Below are 15,279 nucleotides of genomic sequence, written 5' to 3'. Positions count from 1 at the left end.
ACATAACTTCATCACATCTCACGCTGAAGGCCAACCATATTGCACGTGATACCTTTATCACTCTTGATTTGCGGAAGGCGCGGGACGTACGCCTTTTTGTGACATTGAACGTAACTGGCATAAGTGTCACAAAGAGGCGTATGTCTCCCGTTTCCAATGGATCAGGGGAAAGAACGATGGCATTCAGGATGGTGGTGATGTTTCGTTCTAAGAGAGCCTATGCGGCAAGCAGTTCCATTACCATCATCACCATCACCACCACAACCTGTTTTAAGAGTGCCAAGGGTGGAGTGATTCACAGGAAGGGAGAAGGGGGATATGTTTATTAGACGAAAGGAAAAAAAAAAGAAAAACGGGGGAAAGGCCAGCCAAACGGGACGTCGGCTTGCTATTCCGCAACAAAAAGAAGATTAATGAATATGAAGAATGAAGATTAAAATAAATAAAAACGAAAAGAAGAAGAATGAAGATGAAAGAAAGATGAATCACAGGTTCCAAAGTCTTCCAGGGTTCGCCCTGCACGCTTGCACACATCACATGCACACTGCGTGGACAGGACGTCAAGAAGCGCAGTGCCGTTAGGTAACAGCTTCTCTGACATCTGCATATCGGAAATAATTACACGCTTTACGCAACGTGGATTCTACGAATAGTAAGCGTTTACATAGTTAATGACCACGAAGACCGTTTAATTGCGGGATGCCGCAAGACCAAATCACATTTCCGAGGAACATGTATAGGTGCATTTGATGAGATGCCAACGAAAAGGCAGTTAGCGAGACGGTGGAGGAAATTTCTGCGGTGAGCCGTTGTTTCGTGTTCTTGCCAAAGCACGCGACTGGCATTTCTCCGGTCACCCCCTCCTTTCAGTCCTCTTCGTGATCAGTCCCGTCGCCGTCCATCAAGGTCGGCCAGAAGGGACAGCTATTACTCTAGATAGCGTTTAATGTAGCGTCGAGACTTTAGGCATTCGTATACACTCTTAAAAAATGAACTTCACCGCATGGCACGCTCCTAGCCAACCATAATCTCGAATGATATCGTTATCTGCCCCTATTTGTTGAAAACGGAAGGCGTACGCCTTTTTTTGTGACACTTATGCTGTTCATAATTGTCACAAAAAGGCGTACGCCTACCGTTTTCAACAAATCAGGGCAGGTAACGATATCATTCGAGATTATGGTTGGCTAGGAGCGTGCTATGCGGTGAAGTTCATTTTTAAGAGTGTACTGTATAGGGTGTTCTTCTGATAAGTCAGGTTTACGTTGGAAAATTTGCCTGTCGCTGTGATGGAAGCACTATAGAGTCACTAAATGGACCTCTCCCGTACTCCTCACGCTTACACTCTTAAAAATGAACTTCACCGCATAGCACGCTCCTAGCCAACCATCATCTCAAATGATATCGTTATCTGCCCTGATTTGATGGAAACGGGAGGCGTACGCCTTTTTTGTGACACTTATGCTGTTCATAATTGTAACATAAAAAGGCGTACGCCTCCCGTTTTCAACAAACCAGGGCAGATAACGATATCATTCGAGGAGATGGTTGGCTAGAAGCGTGCTATGCGGTGAAGTTCATTTCTAAGAGTGCAGTCGCAGGACACGAACCCTCGCTTTGCTGGCCGGGTATAAGAGCAACTTCTGAGTCACATGTGCAACCTATTCTTGGACAGTGGGAGGCTTTTGCAGTCGTTGTATTTGCGCTGCCTCCGCAGAGTACTTTTCCCTACCTAAAGGAATGTGCCACGTCAGCACGAAGGCTGTAGTGTATAGACACACCATTGGTATGCGGATGTAGGACGTCGCTCCTATATCAGACGACAGTGGTTCCACCGAACAGAGACTCCACCTTTGTCAAGCCGTCACTGGAATCGTTTCGCAACATCCGCGACATCTAAATTCACGCTATCCTCAGGACGACGATTTCCTGCTGCGTTTCCTAATTTTTGTTACGAAGTATAAATATATACAGTCAAACTCCTTTATAGCGAACAGCTTTTTAACGAAAATACCACTACAGCAATTTTTTTTTTGCGGTCCGGCTGGAGCCCTATAGGTCCAATAATGGACATCCTTTTTAACGAAAATACCTTTACTGCAAATTTTTTTTGCTATCCCCTGAGTTTCGTTGTAAAGGAGTTTGACTGTATATATATATATATATATATAGGATTTCAATGGCCAGTAAGTATATTTCTTCTACGTGCTTCGCACTGGTCCTTGGAACCCTTGGTTGAAAATTGAAAAATGCCATTTTCGGAATCTGGAAAACCCAGGAATTTTCCCACAGTTCTTGAAAGCCCTTGGTTTTTGCATCTTTTCCTTATTCTCGTGGAGCTGCGAGTGCAGATTCTGCTTTTCCAGAGTCACAACTATACCTTTAAAGGAGCTGTTAGCACTCATTGCAATAGGACTCGGCAGCAGAAACCAGAAACTCAGGAGTCATTCATCAACCTTCCCCCCTCGCTCCTATGTTCAGGTGTCACCAGTCACGTTTGTGAATGGATCACTATTGTGCAGTCCACATGCATTTGCTCGTGTGATAACTGTAACCCAAAAATGTTTTAGTGAAATGTTGAAGCCCTGCTCATAAGCTGTGTCTTACATCCCAGACAAAACGACTGCCAAGCCTTAAAAGGTCCTCGAAAGGCCCTTGAATTTTTGTTCCAAAATTCGGTGGGAACAATGTTCTACTGTCTTAATTGCCATTCAGAAATTCTACTTGGCAGCCTTCGCTAAAGTGTTCGGTGACAAGTACGTAGCTAGATTTGCCTTGCTTATCTCGTACTAAAACGGGGGGGGGGGGGGGGAATGCCGAGTGCCGTGATTCAGAAACGTTATATTGCAACAACTGCGTTGGAAGGCGGGGAAATATATGCCCGGTATCGTCACCACCTATTGCATCATATCACATCGTTATCTCTACCAACCCTTGATAGGCTCGTGCCGCTATCGTCACCACCTATTGCATCATATCACGTCGTTATCTCTACCAACCCCTGATGGACTTGTTGAAGATCGTGCTTATGCTGAGTAGGCGATTCTACACGTGTGGCGCCACAATCTCCGTGTTATTTTTTAAAACTCAATCCAACCCCCTGTCGAAGCAGTCGCGGAAGATGAAACTAAACCTTCAGATTTTCTTTTCATTATCGAGCGAGAAACAAATGAAGTGGGAATTGGGATAGGGAACATTATTTACCAGTACTCTGCAACCCGATTTCAGAATGACTTCCCGAACGGGTTCCAGAATAGGAAGGCCACACAATGTGGCCTGACGTGACACAGGTACCAATTTTGAATCGGTATGATACAGGGATTTTCCCAGCACCCCCCTCCTCCGAAATATTTTCATTTTCATTTATTTCATTTAGTTGATTTCCCAATACCAGTCAAAAAGAAAAGAAAAAAGCATAAAAAGCCAGGAGATACGTGTGTTACATATCCACTAGGAATTCCAAACACCCCGCCCCACGCGTATAATCTCTGAGTATACGGATACTCACCTGCTTCACGATTTTCTGCTTGTTCCGGAATGTTCCTTGTACTTGTACTACATGCTGGGACGTCCCATTCTGTCCGCCCAGGCAAGGAAGATGATGTTTTCCTTGTCTGACGTGATTCGAGGAAGATGACTCGGTCAAGGATGTTACTTTTTGTGCTGTTGCAGACGTGATCGTGTTCACGTGGCGTATTTACCACTCTCACCGTATAGAGGACGGAAGGTAAAACACTCGAACGAAAGTTACGCACGTACGCATGGGGCATTGCTTTTAACGGTGCACTTTTACGATCGCTATACTTTCGGACCTTCCTCAAACATGTTTTTCCGGCTGTTACATTGGAAGCATATGTACTCATTATTATTATTGTTGGTGGTGGGCATAATATCGAGATACTCAAAGTGAAGCTCCATGCTAAAGAAAACCAGAGGGACGTCATTGCACTCTCAAATCAGAGTTTCACCGCATAACACGTATGTAGTAACAACTTTATCCCGATATTTGTTTCTTTCGATTTTTCGAGCGATTTTTCATTCTTCTTTTTAGTGCCAAAATTGTTCACGGGTGTAGCGTAATACTGTAGAGAGTATACAGAGAAAATCGTTATTATTTTGTCTGTTACTATGAAGCACCCTATTCTTCACCGTGAAAATGATGCGTTTATTGTTGTGGTTTGGTCTTATTTCACACGAAGTAAATGGCACGTGCCGCACAGCGCAGTTGCGTTGCCCACAATGCGACTCGTACACTCTTAAAAATGAACTTCACCGCATAGCACGCTCCTAGCCAACCACCATCTCGAATGATATCGTTAGCTGCTCTGATTTGTTGAAAACGGGAGGCGTACGCCTCCCGTTTTCAACAAATCACGGCAGATAGCGGTATAATTCGAGATGATGGTTGGCTAGGAGCGTGCTATGCGGTGAAGTTCATTTCTAAGAGTGCAGTAGCAAGAGTGACTCACCGTATGGACGCACGTTTTCCCTGCTTGTCTGACAGCGCATAGCTGCATTATGTAGCCACACTGCCTTTTCAAGGTTATGAAAGGTTAGTGCCGGTTTCAAATAACGGACGCTCTCCTCAAACTCTGATTGGATACCTAGTTTCATACGCATGCTCACGTACGCTCGTAAAACAGATGTGCTGGCGGTCGTGCATGGTGACTTTGGGTAGTGGCGGTGGTGGCGACGATTCCGGCTTGCAGATTATTGTTGCCAAGAAACGAAAAAAAAAGAAAGAATTAAAAATGACTTCCCAGTTGTAGTGACTGGTTCGCGGAGACTCTGTTGGGAGCGGTCTTGGCTAGGCAGACCCAGTGACGAAAGAGGCCGGATCTGGAGGAAGGGTGACACGTCTGACAAAAGAACTGCGGACCTTGATGATTCTATATGTGGGTAATGTAGGGTAACCTAGATAGGGGAGGGGATGGTGACGAATGAGCCGTACGCATAAAATTGGCCACGCGGATTCAACTCCTGGTGGCACACTTGAGTTTGTTCCAGACCCAATTTCGCGCAGCGTATAACTGTTCTGCTGTTCCCCTTCTGCAGCATATCTAACTCGCCCTTATGTTTGCACGTGACATTCTACCCCTCGGAATCATAAGACAGGCACGTCAGGGAAAATCAGGCGCCTTTTACCATCCACGCGTTCGTGTCAGGCTCTTCTCTAGGAAGCCTTATTATAAACCTAGGCATGGCGAAGCGCTAGGGCACATCGCCAAACGGCTGCTGCTTCGGCTCCGACCATCGAGGCATACACCAACACGAAGCTGTGGTTTTCCATGGACTTTGTTTGTATAACCATAGCTTCAAACATTTCGGAGGCGCCAACTGTTGCAGCGCTCTCAAGCAACTCAAACTGCATCCTAGCTGCTGTTGGTGGTACAAATTTACGGCGGACGGGGTTCAGAACAGTGTTTGACGGAGGTCTCACACGCATGCCGCTGTATATTTTTGGCTAATTTTATAGTGCTTTCCGACTACAGTTTCTATATTCAGCTGCAGGCAGCGTTGCTCAACGCCCGTTTTCAACGAGTTGCACATGATGGAATAGTCTACGACATGCATATCCTCATGCATACGGACAAAGAGAGCTGTCACTTGGGTTGACAGCGACCGCTAGTCAAGCCTTGTTAGACAGCTGCGAGTAACATGCCCATCGAGACCGTACACGCGAGTGACTGACGATAATCGTCGACAAATATGTCATTAGAAGCAAGGAGTGTCTCTGTCTCCTTCCTGCAAGTATTGTGGCTGAATTGTTCCATCGTGTTCGAGAAGCGAATACAAGGCTTACGATGTCCGTCAAGTCATATGAGGATAGACAGCTCCGAATACATGCGTCAAGGAAGTCGCCTAAAGGGCATGCCATGAGTGATAGCCATACAGGTGACGTCCTTGGATGAACATATACCTACTGTAGGCTTGCCCGAACACGCTGCTCGGGGGGCAGTACGTCACAGCTGCTGTGTTGACACTTGATACTGCGTTTGTTGGCTGATGCAGGAAGTGCTTGCGATAAAGCGTGTTAGATAAGTAGGTCACATAACATCAACGGCAGGATGGATGTGTATCACGATGTGTATCGATATGGTGGCATGTTTTTCCCAAGAAGGCCGACAGCGCGGAGCGCGCTCTCATTGGTCTCCGCAAACAATTTGTCCAATCATCGCGTGAGACCGTTTGATTTGGCCAATCCGAAGCGCCGCCGCCGTGTTATCCGGCTTCGTGGAAAGGAGCGGGAAGGCGTAAATTGCGGCTTCTTTCGCCCATAAATCACAACAGATGAATCTAGAACTTCCTTTTGTGTTGATGTCTACATATTGGCAACGTTCATTTCGGGAGGTAACATTTTTGCACTTCAGTACCCCTTTAACACGCGGCGACTATTCAATTCTCGCTACTTTACCGCCAAAATGGCGCGTCTCTTTGCCGTTGCTACGCAACAAGGGTGCGTGCTACGTTGCCACGCAAATGTAGCACATATTGTACAACTTGTCATCCTCGCTGCTGCAGTCGCCTGTTTATCTGTGAGCAAGCGCTTCCCCCTTTCTGCCCTTCCGACCTCGCTCTCTAAATGGGCCACGGAAGAAAGGGGAAACTGAGTCGATATTTGGCGCGGAACGTAAACAGTTTTTTATCCACGGTTTCTCCGGCGACATGTTCCTGGCCACGCGCGCTTCAATGGCGGACTTCTTGCGGAGCAACGCATGCGCACGCGCGGCTGCGAAGCGCTCGCTGCGACCTTGGTTGCGCGCGGCGGCAGCGCTGGCAGCGCGCGATTCTAGCGACCCGCACAGGAAGGAAGCCGGCTGATGAGCGTGTGGGACGCCGGTACAACTCGTGGTGCGGTTTGTTTACAGCCGGTGTGTTGACTCTGTACCGGCAGAAGAAAAGCGACTGCGTGGTTTCGTGCTTTGCTCGCTGTATCGGATGTTTGGTGAAGTGTCGTTGCATTTTGGAATTCGGAGCGCTGGAGCGTATCAGTGGAAGCCGGGACTTCATCGCCTGGTGAGATGCTACCCGTTTTTTTATAACAGGTCGTTTGTCTCAACTCTGTCAGTTCAGTGTGATCAGTGAGGCACTCGCAACGTGCCGAGCGAAAATTGTTGACGGCAATGCAGATGCCAGTGCGCGGGAATAGCATGTTCGAGACCGCGCGTCACGCGCCGGTGAGTTTCAGCTCGATTTTTACTGTCACTATTTTTGCGTGTGACAGTACTTCCTCCGTACGGCGTGTCCACTTGTTACAAGGTTGTCTTTATCGGTCGCTATTTTCGCAGAGAGAGCAATGATTAGATTGTGTCCGGGGCTTTGCAACTTTTGCTCTGTCCCACGTTATCACACCCGCCTTCCCTCTCCATCTGCGTATTCTCGTTTGAGACGCAAATCGGAACAGATATGTATCGATTACTTGCACGCGAAGGATGAAGGAATCGACACGACGTGACGTACCGGAATCGGAGCGTTGCGCGAACTGTCATTCAGTGATTCTGTCCATACTTGTCATCGCGTACGGTCTGTTTTGGTGCTGACGTCCGATTGTTTCCAAACTTGCCTGCGGTAGTTAAAAAAGAGTATCATGATTTTTTTCCCGGTGAAGGAAAGACTGCCGGCAACACGACTTAAAAATAGTTTCCTGGCGTGAAAACGATTGCGTAGTACGCAGGGCTTGGGTGGGGGCGGGCAAGGCGGACAAGGCCAAGGTCGGCGTGCGTCACGTGACTCGAGAGCTCAGGGTGCCCTTATTGATTTTGATCTGCAGAGGAGAGGGTGTGTGGGAAAGGGAACCGGTACATATCACATGTTGCCCGGTGCGGACGTGCTCGAGATTGTTGTAGGGAGATGGTTTCCCCCTCTCCCGTATTTGGAGGCTCCATAATACGTTGTTTTCGCCGCTGAGAGGGAAGTGATCATCTGGAGTGATTGAATTAGGTCGTTGTGGGGTGCATCTCTCTGGGTTAATGCGGCTCGCAGGATTATCTTTCGCTGCTGATGTGGACTTTTTTTATAAGCCTGAGGGTGTTCACGATTACGGTTTCGAAAAACAAGATAAGCCAGTTGCCCTATTCCTTTCATACTGGCTTACGTCACGTTTCTGAGCTTTGATTTGTCAGCGATCTACAAGAATCCTGAAGACGCACGCACCGAGATCCTGAAACAGACTGAGTGCCCTACGCGAATGAAACGAACCAATGGCGTAGCCAGAAGGGGGAGTGAGGGTTTTGGGGGTTCAACCCCCCCCCCCCCGAAAAATCGTATCTTTGGTAGTGCATTTGGGAGAAGCCCTCTCCTCCATGTAGTTCCCGTTCCCCTGTAGAACTGGTACTGGTACTGGAATTGCTTGCAGTCGTGTTGTTAATCGCCAGTATTTTTTCAGTGTGCATAATTGTCGCATGTTCTTTTCTTGTTTCTGTTGAAATCACTTCGAATGTTCCTGTAAATATTGCAGCATTATTTTGGCGAACTAGATGATGAAGGAACATAACTACACCCTGATTTCATTGCTCGTACCAGCAATGAGATACTGCCAACTGCAATCTAATGGTTGAGATTGCAAAGTATTATCCTTCCAACACCTTCTAAAGACACAAACACACAACAACAAAAAAAGTAAAACAAAGTCAACCTGTAATTATAGAGTCAAGTTTGTGAACCTGATTTTGCATCTTCCGTCATCAAAGGACAACAACGCAAACATGAGCGTCTGTTACTCATTTCATGAGTGTGTGCTCTGAGCAAGAGCTTTGCGGAAATCATCGAATTTCAGGATCACTGGGAGTGCCGTAAATGTCAAACATCTAAACAATGTTACGACACCTGCGGTTTGTGGCAACAAATATGGTTTGCACAATGCTTTTGATTGTTCTGGCGCTTGTGTAGGAAGTGCGTGTGTCGAGGAAAGATTGTGCGGCAGACAGCAGCAACAACAACACCTACTTTCCTGTAAGGGTGAAGTGTTGCTTATATGCTGCTCAATGATTCCTTCTGAAATCACTTTTAACTTTTGCGGAACTTCGCACCCATTGTAATGGCCCGTCGCAACATATTTTGTAATTCATGAATTTTGTGCACCTTCAGCAGTAGCTGATGAAGCTGACGGCCTTCACACGCTTTCGACAAAGGCTTCGTGTGCTTTGCAGTAATTTTTAACTCACTGGTAGGGTCCTTCGTTTTCGGGTTTTATGATTTTTCGAATTCGGGGGTTGGAAAAATCGGGTGCTATTTACACACGAGAAATCGGGCGCTACGATCTCTTTTTGACATGTCATCGGGGAATTTTCGGGTGAAACGAAAGGCACATGAAACAAGCCACTGCGATGACACTGGGACGAGAAACAAGAATTTTATATTTACGCTCGGAACCGGAGCAGTTAATGACAGCGGTATTCAAACACTTGCCTGAACTCCACAAAAGCTCGTCTTTGACCCCTGCAGGAGGGGATTATAAAACGGGGACAAATAGGTTGTCACGAATAGCTCTCCTTGCTGATATTATGATCCACTTTTCTGACGATTTACCTATAACAAGAACACAAAACACGTAAACACAACCCTTACTCTCCCTATTTAGCTGCCGAGAGGCAGCCTTCAAGACACAAACATAGCATGGCCCTTCAGGAATTTCAGGCCCGCACCGATGTGTTCAAATACTCATATTACCCTAGGACAGTACACGACTGGAACATCCTTCCTGAACCAATTGTTGCCGAACAGAGCATGCCTACGTTTTTAGGTAAATTGGAAAGACATGTACAGCTCACTCCTGTAACGATCCAAACTTGGATCAACAGTATTGTAAATAAATAAATAAATAACGACAAGTTGAAGGACCGCAAGGATTTCGGGTAGATATCGGGTTTTACCCGAATTCTGGAGAACTTGTTCGAGGGGGAACTATCGTGAAAAATCGGGTTTAACCTGAAAACGAAGAACCCTACTCACTGGCAATAATAGTCAAATCATAGCTTGTGTGTTCTGCAGTTTACCATCAGTGATTTATCCAGAATAGCGAGGACGGGTATGTTTTGCGAGAAAAGAAAAGGTGTGTGTGGCTGGGGTGTAATTACTGTTACACTTATGTTGTAACTGCTTTACCTATCATTGGCGACATGTGCCTAAAGCTGAAATGTCAAAGGTTTCCCCGTCAGGATTGGGGGGGGGGGGGGGGGCAGTCACTGTTGACCATAGCTGAGTTATCAGTTTTAGTGGTACAAGGGTAATTGAATTGTCTATTCTGCAACTGTGCAGGTATTCGAGCAACTAAACGGGTCTGTTTGTTTTATCAGACTGTTCATATCAACTGAGCTTCTTCTTAGTGAGAACGGTCCACAGGTTGCCAATGGTCCATCAGTTTCAAACAGACACGGGGATGAGTTGACGAGACACTGTAGCACTGTTTCCCTGAATGTCGCCCGTGAGTGCCTTTTGTGCCAAATACTGACCTCTCCGCCGTGGTAACTCATGTTTTATGCTACAGTGTCTTATCAACTCATCCCTTGTCTGTTTGAAACTGATGCAGTCCTACCCCCTTTTTATTTTATTATACATGTTCGTATTTTTATTTTTATGTTTGTACCAACCCTCGCTCTCTACCTTACAACACGTCTTGTATATTCTGGAATTTTGTAACTTGACGTCGGACCCGAAGAAGTGCAGACTTCTGCACGAAAGTCTCGTCTCATTAAAAATTTAGATGCTCTCAACCGTCATCTTTCCGTTGCGCAAAATCATTGTAAAGTAAACGTGACCATCCATTTCTTGTCATTAAATTATTTTTTTTTATTCTAGAGAATTTATCTCGAGACTTTCTCTCACATTGTAGGGTACCCCACCAGTGCGATTCCTGCTGCGGATCGCTCTGCAGGGTCCTCAAAAGTGATCCTTCACCGTGGGCTACTGAGCGCCTTTCGGGCTTAACCTTCTGCAACCCTGACACGAATGCTGTCACTGCGCCTGGTCTCTTGCCGGTTCTTGAAGCAGCCATAAGAAGGAACTCTTTGCCCATTGAACATTGCCATGTAACTTATTCACCTGTGTGATCACCGAGTGTAGTGTTCCTCTGGTTTGTTTCCATCACTGATACCATCACGCAACTCTGTGAGTATACCATCCATCCATCCATCCATCCATCCTTACAATCCAGTGTGTCGCACATTTTGTTGCTACGTCACTGGGCACTGTACAGCTCCCTGCAAGGTTAACTTGAACACGGCGACAGCTGGCGGAGCAGTTGGAGAGCCATCCTATTGCCGCTACGTAGAACTACAGGGATAGAGTGTTGTGGGCTATCCCACTCGTGTTTGGGGGTGTTTGTCGAGAAGCCCCCCTCCGCGCATCCGGAGTGGAGCTTCTGCTTCTCGACAAACACCCCCAAGCATGAGTGGGATAGCCCACAACGTACTTTCCCTATAGTTCTACGTAGCGCCGACAGGGTGACTCTCCAACTGCTCCGCCAGCCGTTGCCGCGTTCAAGTTAACGTTGCAGAGAGCTGTACAAGAGAAGGCGGATTAACGCATTGTTAGCCTATTTGTAGACATTTAGAATATATATGTGCAATTATACACCAGTGTGATAAAAATAATACACGAATAGTTGTGGAAACATGTTTAGAATGCCGTAAGGTCCTTTAATGTTCACGAGCCCCTAATTTTTAATGATTTAACAAATTTTAAGGGCAAATTTTAATTAAAAAAAAAATTATGTGTTAGCGCCGAGAAGCATCTGTGGCCATGAGCGGCGTACAGATATGTACAGATGGAGAGTGGACAGCAAGAACAGAAATTTCTAGCAAGATTTGACACTTCAAAAACTATACTCAAACCACAAACTTTACATTTGTTTGTACTGCCTAATGGTAACTATTTGAACTTCTTTACATCAGAATCATGTGCAATGTTGCCTTTATCAAATGTGGTACGGATATCCTGGTGCTTACCACTAAGAAAACCAATCAGTCCGCAAATTTTAGCATCCAGAATTTGTGATATGTAATGATTGCAAATATGTCCACTGTGCTGGATTTGTGAAATGTTGGGACTGAAACATTGAAGAGTTTTACAGTGCCAGACAGGTAGAGTAGAGGCAGGCAGGGTAGGGTAGAGGATGAGTTTGGAAAATGTTGGGTTGACACATGATCTCGGCTCTATTAAGCTTAGCTCACAAACAGAATGTAAAGTGGGTGCAATTGTAGGAGCATATAAGTGCTGTTCTGTAGCATTAATATTATTCTGGCCTGCTGATATGAAACTAATCTGCCCCTTAGTCAATGCTGTGCAGAGAAATAGGCAAACAAATTGCTTCCATCTGTGTTAAAGCATAGCTTCTAAGCATTCTCCTCTAAAGATACTGTATTGTTGTGCCTTTTGGTCTCAGTGGACATTTGCACGCTTGAGCTCTTTGCCCTCTCAAAATTATCAGACCCTTGTCAGTGACTTGTTATCCGTTATCGCTCAGCACTTTTACAAGCTTACGTGGGTTTGGCCAAATTCTGTGGCAGTATTTTCCTCTGCCATTCAGTGTGGTGGTGTCCTGTTTAAGAGCATGTAAGCCCCATGCCCACATTTACACTGTTGTGACAACATAAGAGCTTGGCGTGCTTTGTTTATATTATGTTGGTAATGGATTCAAACAGTCTACTTACTACTGCTATGTGTCAACTGTTTACTTTGTGTGGTAGCATTTGTATTTTTTTGCTCTAACCTAATTCCCCTGTTTCATGCGTTGCAACTTCTTTTTTAGCAGACTTCACCTCTTTTGTTATCATAGACTGCCACCACATTTACAGAAGAAGAAACTACCAGACAAGCCACTCAACTCACGTTGCGGCTTGATAATGCGCAAGCCCAGTTTTGGCACAGACGCCAGTTCTGCTGACATGACGACAGCAAATCAGGTAAAGTGTTGGGTCTGCGTTATGAAAGATAAGCAGAAAAGATATCTTGATGTAGAGTAAAGGGGAAAAAAAAAAAAAGCAAAAAATGTCACTGTAGGGAAGATAACTGCATCTCAGATTTTATGATCTACGAAAAATCAAACCTTTATGGTGGAATGTGTATTCACATAAGCGACACTCCATTGGAGGATGTGAAAGACACGATAGATATACCTGCTGCCAAACAAAAAGTGCCAGAGCTCAACATCGTGTCTTTTCATGCATTGCTAACCACAGGGAATATTCTGCGGCGCAGCCACAAGATATTCCATAAGCAGATGACAGGAAAAGATGCAGGCAGTGTCGTCTGCTAAGTGTGCGGTATGCCGCTCCCAATATTCTGGCACTGTGCGAATGCTCAACCTAACATGCGGCGGAACTTCAGGCCAGTGAGCAGTTTTTAGCTTTTTCTTCCTCTGGAATATTCCGTCGGGACGTCGCTCGTGTGAATGCACGCTGTGTAGGATCTGATATTCACCGTCTCAATGTACACCAACAGAGCTTGGAAGTTTGCGTGGAAAGTCGCATGGAACGGGTGCGCAAGCTTCTCAGTTCGCCTCTGGCACGACGCAAGTCTGGAACAATGCCCCACCGCACGTTTGGGGTCCCCCTGGAGGTCCTGGTGCAACACTCAAATGTACCACTTGTCATTGTACGACTCTGCCAGTACATCGAGAGCAGAGGTACATGTTTTGATGGAATGCTTTTGACTTAAACAGAAGCGCAACCGGTGCTACGGTGTGTTTGATCTTCTGTCCCGGTTTTTTGCGTCTTCTAGGTATGGCACAGGAAGGCTTATTTCGAGTGAGCGGCAACGCACGGCTTGTCGACAAGCTGCGCTGGAGCTTCGATCAGACGGGGGATGCTCCGCTGGAGGCAGAGGGGGACGTGGTGTCAGCCGCAGCACTCCTCAAGCTTCTCTTCAGGGAACTTCCTGAACCGCTCGTGGCCCCCACTCTTCATAGGGCATTCCTTGATGCCATTCAGGGTGAGTCTTGAGAAACAACACCTCTTGATTTCTGGTAGGGTTGCCACCTTTTGGAGTGCAAAATAATACCGGCTGCGGGAGAGGAGGTGGAATAGAGGGAGAGAAGGAAATGTTCGCAGGAAAAGGAAAGTGGGTGAGGGGTGGAGAGTATACCGAGAGAAAGAAAGAAGGAGCGTACTCGCTCAAGACAACAATGATAATAATAATGAATAACTAAGAAAACGACTGGTGACTACGGAGTTGGGTCTGTGCTCCAGATTTATTCAAGCTGTAGTGGAATGTTGAGAGGAAAAGCCCGTAAAAACCTCTATGAAAGGTGTTGAGCCACAAATACCGGCAAAAGGCTGCCGGTATCACCTTCCTACCGGCAACCGGCAGAGCGAGCAAATAACCGGCCCTGCCGGTATAATACCGTCCTGGTGGCAACCCTAATTTCTGGTCAAGCGCGTTGCAGTAATGAAGTGGTTCGGATTCGATTCTCTCCGCCGGCTGGAGTTTTTTTTGACGACTGCCAGGATTTCGATCTTTCGTGTTGCTAGGAACATTGACGCTTGTTTTGTGTTTGTCAGTTTGTGTGTTCCACCAACCTAAATGTACGTGCAGAACTACTGCTGTGCTGTTGCAATTGCATACTCTGTTACAAATTCAGTCGCTGCACACGACAAGGAAGAATGCACCAGGCGTCTGAAGTGCTTGGTGGAGCAGCTACCACCAGGAAATTTTGCTGTGCTCAAGTACCTGTGCCACTTCTTGCACCGCGTTGCACAGTCTCAAGACCGCACTCGGATGACTCCTAGTGCTCTAGGCATAGTCTTTGGTCCAAACCTTTTTAGGTATGTGTCTGTTTGCAACTTATACTAAGCTTTCTTCACCTCCTACTCAAGCGTACTTTCCTCAGCACGTACATCAGAAGCTACAATGCACGCAATTATGCCTTGCAGATTCACTGATGACCTGCAGGGACTGAAAGAACAAGCAGTAACCAACCAAGTTGTGACATGCTTCATAGCTAATTATACCTCCATCTTTGAGGGGGATGCGGAACTTTCGTGCACATCCGATTGCACGGCGAGCATCGAGGATGTACAAGACGTTCATATTCATGACACCAAGTGCAATGGGAGAATGGTACGTTATTCATCTACGCGGCGTGGAACCGGAATGTCGTGCCTGCACTTTTTCTGCAAGTATATGTTTCGTATAATTGAGATTCTCTTTGTTTTCCAGGTAGGGGGCATGAGTTCTCTTCCCATGGAGCCCCTCTCGGTCGTTATTCCGCCTCTGGATGAAACAATGTTAACATTGAAGCAGCCCCCTTTTAATGGAGTTCCAACGTTAATGATAGACAGG

The 15,279-nt window shown here is 46.2% G+C and overlaps 1 protein-coding gene across 6 annotated transcripts in view; it reads left to right on the top strand.

The window, feature by feature from the left end:
• LOC135368813 (protein FAM13A-like) overlaps positions 1–15,279 on the top strand; it is an 89,984-nt gene that overhangs the window by 62,366 nt on the left and 12,339 nt on the right. For 3 of the 6 annotated variants that reach the window (XR_010414876.1, XM_064602331.1, XM_064602329.1), the window contains exons 2-8: positions 10,832–11,106; positions 12,776–12,902; positions 13,441–13,624; positions 13,720–13,929; positions 14,579–14,762; positions 14,871–15,057; positions 15,157–15,278. Coding sequence is in view for 5 of the 6 variants with exons in the window: in XM_064602331.1 (XP_064458401.1) it covers positions 12,843–12,902; positions 13,441–13,624; positions 13,720–13,929; positions 14,579–14,762; positions 14,871–15,057; positions 15,157–15,278 (947 nt within the window). In the remaining variant the exon portion in view is untranslated. Of the gene's footprint in view, positions 1–6,790; positions 7,018–10,831; positions 11,107–12,748; positions 12,903–13,440; positions 13,625–13,719; positions 13,930–14,578; positions 14,763–14,870; positions 15,058–15,156; position 15,279 lie in introns of those variants that run through there. The other 3 variants (XM_064602330.1, XM_064602332.1, XM_064602333.1) reach the window with 3 other exon arrangements.

Source organism: Ornithodoros turicata, chromosome 9 (assembly GCF_037126465.1).
Source record: "Ornithodoros turicata isolate Travis chromosome 9, ASM3712646v1, whole genome shotgun sequence".
NCBI lineage: Eukaryota > Metazoa > Arthropoda > Arachnida > Ixodida > Argasidae > Ornithodoros > Ornithodoros turicata.
The sequence above is the reverse complement of the archived record's forward strand: the minus strand, read 5'-3'. Positions and strand labels throughout refer to the sequence as shown.